The sequence below is a fragment of the Salvelinus alpinus genome, chromosome 30 (assembly GCF_045679555.1).
Source record: "Salvelinus alpinus chromosome 30, SLU_Salpinus.1, whole genome shotgun sequence".
In the NCBI taxonomy this organism is placed as follows: Eukaryota; Metazoa; Chordata; class Actinopteri; order Salmoniformes; family Salmonidae; genus Salvelinus; species Salvelinus alpinus.
This window is the reverse complement of record NC_092115.1, coordinates 34,098,710-34,103,727: the sequence shown is the minus strand read 5'-3', so window position 1 is coordinate 34,103,727 and position 5,018 is coordinate 34,098,710. Positions and strand designations below refer to the sequence as shown.

General features: G+C 42.7%; 1 protein-coding gene across 1 annotated transcript in view; it reads right to left on the bottom strand.

Moving 5' to 3' along the window:
• LOC139559846 (protein Wnt-9a-like) overlaps window positions 1-1,130 on the bottom strand; it is a 29,275-nt gene extending 28,145 nt beyond the window's left edge. The window contains exon 1 of the mRNA XM_071376223.1: window positions 924-1,130. Within this exon, the coding sequence (XP_071232324.1) occupies window positions 924-1,126 (203 nt within the window). The 5' untranslated portion in view covers window positions 1,127-1,130. The remainder of the gene's footprint in view (window positions 1-923) is intronic.
• Window positions 1,131-5,018: the final 3,888 nt, after the last annotated feature.

Below are 5,018 nucleotides of genomic sequence, written 5' to 3'. Positions count from 1 at the left end.
TAATAAAATATGAACAATGCTGATTACATGTAGTAATAAAGCATTAACCATTCCAACTGGGGGATTTGCATAGGAACTCATATACCTCTGTATGCAGCAAGTTGAAGCTACAAAAGTGTCAGTGTTCATCATTAACATGTAATGACAATACAACAGAACAGGAATGACATTTACTCTAATGGGTGGCCAAAATAGATGTATCTAAAAGACACACCGCTACTAAGGCAAACCTCCAGTCCAGGGTTCCTCCAGGAACACCCTTCGCCACATTGAAACATTAAAGGTTCCTCCAAGAACCCCTCAACTAATGGAGGATGCAAATATGAACCACTGACCAGCTATTGTTCCTTGGAACTCCAGGTGTTCCTTGAGGATCTCCAGGGTTCCTCCAGGCACCACTAATTCTAAGTGTGTTTGAGAACCCCCAACCCCTCCCTATCCCCTTAAAAATCTGCTTCGGCATATACTTTCGGTAGCCTGACCTATTACACTGGTCAGTCAAATCAACCATTTCAACGAGACGGAATCATCTCACGTCAACCTGCTCTCACCAGCGGTTGTGACAGCCTACTGCGCTACACAGGTGCTGTTGAACTGACAGTTCTATGCAACAACGTTACAGATACTTAAAACAAATCACAACGTAGCTACAAGGACACTAGTATCTGATTCATTTGCACCGCATTTGATTTTAGAGGAAACATCAACAGTGATGAATGTAAGTTTCATTGGATACTTATTATTTTCTGCCATATTTAGGACTACGCGATACGAAAGTAGAAACATTTCAATGAACGGTAGGCTAATATGAGTAACGTAATTTATCCGGTCTATCAAAGTTGATCTAAGAGCGCATGACATGTCTCGTAACAAACTCAAATCAATGACAGTGTCATGAACATGTGGATGGATCCAGTACCTACCCGAAATACGCTGTGGTCGGTCCGGGCAAGTTGAAAAGGTACACTATAACTGTGAACGATAACCATCCCAGGAGTAGGTGTCCATCCAGCATTTTGCTGCGGCTCCAAGGCAGATCATTTCGTTTCTCCTGAGTAGCTGTGTAAAATCCCTTGTTGTACGTTCGGCACTTCTTATACAGAGAAGAATTTTGCGCTCCTCCCATTAGCAGAGAGCAAGTCTGAGTGAGGGAGAGAGGAGTGGGTAACAGAGAGATACAGAGAGAGACAGAGAGAGAGAGCGAGAGAGAGAGAGAGAGAGAGAGAGAGAGAGAGAGAGAGAGAGAGAGAGAGAGAGAGAGGGCTTGCTTTGTGGAGCTGATTGTTAGAGATGATAATTATACATTATGTTCAATATTCAATATTTTACATTTTGAAATCAATGATATTGTAAAATGTTTCCAAATGTGCGCGTGCACACACAACCACAGCCTTACTTTACAGACTGACAATAGACCTTCTAATTTAAAAGTATTTGTTATAACCCAACAATATTATTTTTATGGAGTAATTTCCTTGCATACAGACAGTAGGCCTAATGAACTCTGTGAAACTGGGTGAACTTGTCAAGAGCATGTTTAGGACCTTAGAGGTATAGGCTAGTGAAGTCAACAACACCTGATTTTGACATTCATGAGCTGTCCCTCTGTGTTGGAAGGTGTCCAGTAGTCGTTGTGCAGCATGCTAACTGAGGTCAGCTGAGCAGAGGTGTCAGTCTGCTATATCCTTTGTTTTTACTGCCAATTGGTCAATGACATGTCATTTCTGGAATGGCAAGCTAGCCTTTAGGGGCTAGGGGTTGTGCAATAGTTGCATGTAGCTTAGCCTACACTTCTAAATGGCTTGGCTTGGAAAAGTTTATGCGTTACCTATTTTTCACTGAATCATCACTTCTATTGCCACAGTATTCTGTGTAGCAGTGACTACACTGAGTATACCAAAAATTAGGAACACCTTACTAATATTGAGATGCCCCCCCCCCCTCCAATGATTTCCAGGTTGTGTCAAGTTTGCTGGATGTCCTTTGGGTGGTGTACCATTCTTGATACACACGGGAACCGGTTGAGCGTGACAAACCCAGCAGCGTTGCAGATCTTAGAACAAACCGAAGTGCCCGGTACCTACTACCATGCCCCACTCAAAGGTACTTCAATATTTTGTCTTTCATTAACCTGTCTCCTCCCATTCATCTACTCTGATTGAAGTGGATTTAAGAAGTGACATCAATAAGGGATCATAGGTGATTATCTGGGTTCACCTGGTCAGTCTGTCATGGAAAGAGCAGGTGTTCTTAATGTTTTGTACTCTCAGTTGGACCTATATGCTCATTCAAAATGTGTTCTGGTGCTGGGAAAATCTGTCAAAAAGACATTATGGACAAATATAATCCCCCATGTTGCTCTGCTTCCAAAAGTGAATGTATTGTCTACATGGAGAGAAACACTGTTTAGATCACCTGCAGAAGCCGGCAGCTGGCCTGCATATGTATAGCGAAGCATAATATATCACAGACAGTGTAACCATTATTCATTATTTTTGGTTAAATATTCTCCACCTACATCAAAGATCAGTGTATGTGCCTATAGCATTTGTGGAATATCCTTTTCAGTGTTATTTCTCACAAGAGAAGAAAACTTAACTAAGTTTGAACTGAACTAGGTACAAACTGAACTAAGTACGGTTCATTTCTAGTTCGCAACTGCATGTGCAAAGCATATTTCTTTAGGCTAATATTTCGCAAGAGCAGAAGATGGAACCTTTTATTAGTAAGCACAAATTCATACTCAAAGCCATAAATCAATAGGATTTTGGCAAGCATGCTTAGGAAAAGATTGTCTATGCTCGTTCTGGTACTTCTATGCCGATCTATAGTATTCGGTTGCATAATAGAAACTTCCGTGGTCATAATTTTACATACATAATCAATACATTGCATGATTTTCAGACGCATTAGGATCGTCGTTTCGTTTTTAACAGTAGCCTGCTGCCTGACATCTTGTGCGCGCACACCTTAATCTATGAAGCAAGGAGTAAAATATAGATATGGATCTGGACTTGGGAAGGATCCAGCTTTCTTCTCCTAGCCTGCACTTGGGGAAAACTCATGCCAGAACCAGGGATGAAGTCTATTCATCCCCCAAATTAAACAATACATCCCCATTCATCACAAAGATCACAGTAACGTTCACACCTGTACCAGGAACAGCCAAGCTTCTGCCAAGTTTCTGTTTACCGAATGGCCAGTTCTGCTAGATAGACAGCATCACAAATAGGGGATAAGAGTGAATGAGAAATGAGTCCAAGGAAGTGTTGTGCTTGGTATGATTACATACAGGTGTCCACTTGCATCCCACTTTCTTCAGTCAGTTCAGTTCTGAATCTGCGCCCCAGTAAGAGAGAGGTCCCTGGTCTGCTTCTTATTAACACCTGGTTTAAAGGAGATCAGCTGGAGGGTTCGTCGGCTACAGTACATGACAAGAATGAACAGTAATCCTGGCAGGCATTACCCACTGGTCCTGCATGTCTGGCGAGTGGGGTAATTGATTCCCACACCCTGCTTAAGTTAAATGCTCGCCCTTCTCATTACACCAGGCTGAGAAACCAGGAAAACAGTCCTTCTCTGGTGTGTGTTTGTGTGTGTCAGTACTTTTCCCTTAAACTTGTTGCAACTACTCTACCCTACTCCTCTGTTCTTTACTCCTCTTGACTTTAATCTCTCTCTCTCACACACACACACACACACACACACCTCTGATATGGCGGATATGATGCCTGACTGAATTTTTTCATCAATTTCTTATGCGTTTTGCATTGAGGAACGTGAATAATATAAATGATTTTGTATGTCGAAATATCAAATAGCACGTGAAAGGTATCCGTAACTAAATGCGGGTGTAGCTTTTGTCTTTTCTTGTGAAAAAGCCAACCTGGTCTCAACTCATAGTGTGACTACAATACTCAGACAGGATTAGGAGTTAGCCTGCAGTGTTGCATTTCTTTGCAATTACAATGGGTTTCCTCTGGGCATTGAGGTTAGGAGCACTTCTGAGCACAGACTATTCAAATGAGCTGGAATGTGCTGTAGGATGTTGATGAAGTTCGAGGTATTTCTTTCAGCACAGGCTAAACCTAAACCCGATGGCCGATGTTTGCATGGCCCCAGATATCTTAACATGTGTAGACTATATGCATCTTTTTCAGACAAAACTGATGCCCACAGTAGATGCCCTCAACAGTTCGTCCTTTGTCAGTCCTGTGACTGAAACAGTGAGCTCAGGACACGCCAGAGAAGTTCTAACATAGGGTTCTAGTACTACTACAGTACTTCCAGTCTCTTGCGTATTAGCCTTGCTCTGACCTTGTCTTGATACCGTATCCGTCCAATCCGGCTCTGCGACCACCACCACCAACCTCCTCTCTTGCGCTCACCACCCCTACTCTGCCCGGCCAGCCCACAAGATCTTTTCCATGCCCCAGACATAATTTGTGGCTTGGGATGTAGGCTGACGGTGCGTCTGCGCTCACTGCTGTTTCAGGCGTCCGGTTGTTCAGGTCGCACCATGTGCACTGTGCAGTTCTCAGGACCAGCCAGCCAGTCACTCTTCCTTCGGAACCGGATAAGTAACTGTTGTTTTTGAAACTGCAATACATGCACTGTCAATCCCTGGATTGTTTTGATTGTGTCCCTGGGTACACTCTAAATGACATAACTCATCCACTTACCTAACACTGCTAACTGGGGAGGAGTGAGGTAACTATATTGGGGGAGGGGAGATACCCTCACCAACTCTGTTAATTACACATTATTTAACCACAGACCTGCAGACTTGATTGAATATCATAACAAATACTGTAATCAATCTAGGGGGCCTGGATTTGGAGTAGTGTAACCAGGCAACAGGTATTTAGTTCTGTTGTAAATTAGTGACATCACCAGGATCTCCCACATGCAACTTCACCTCATCATCTGAACTCCCCAATGATGTACTTATTCACAGTACAGGTTTCTGGCATGTATTACATAATGAAGTAAAGGTAAAAAAGGAAATCTTACAATAA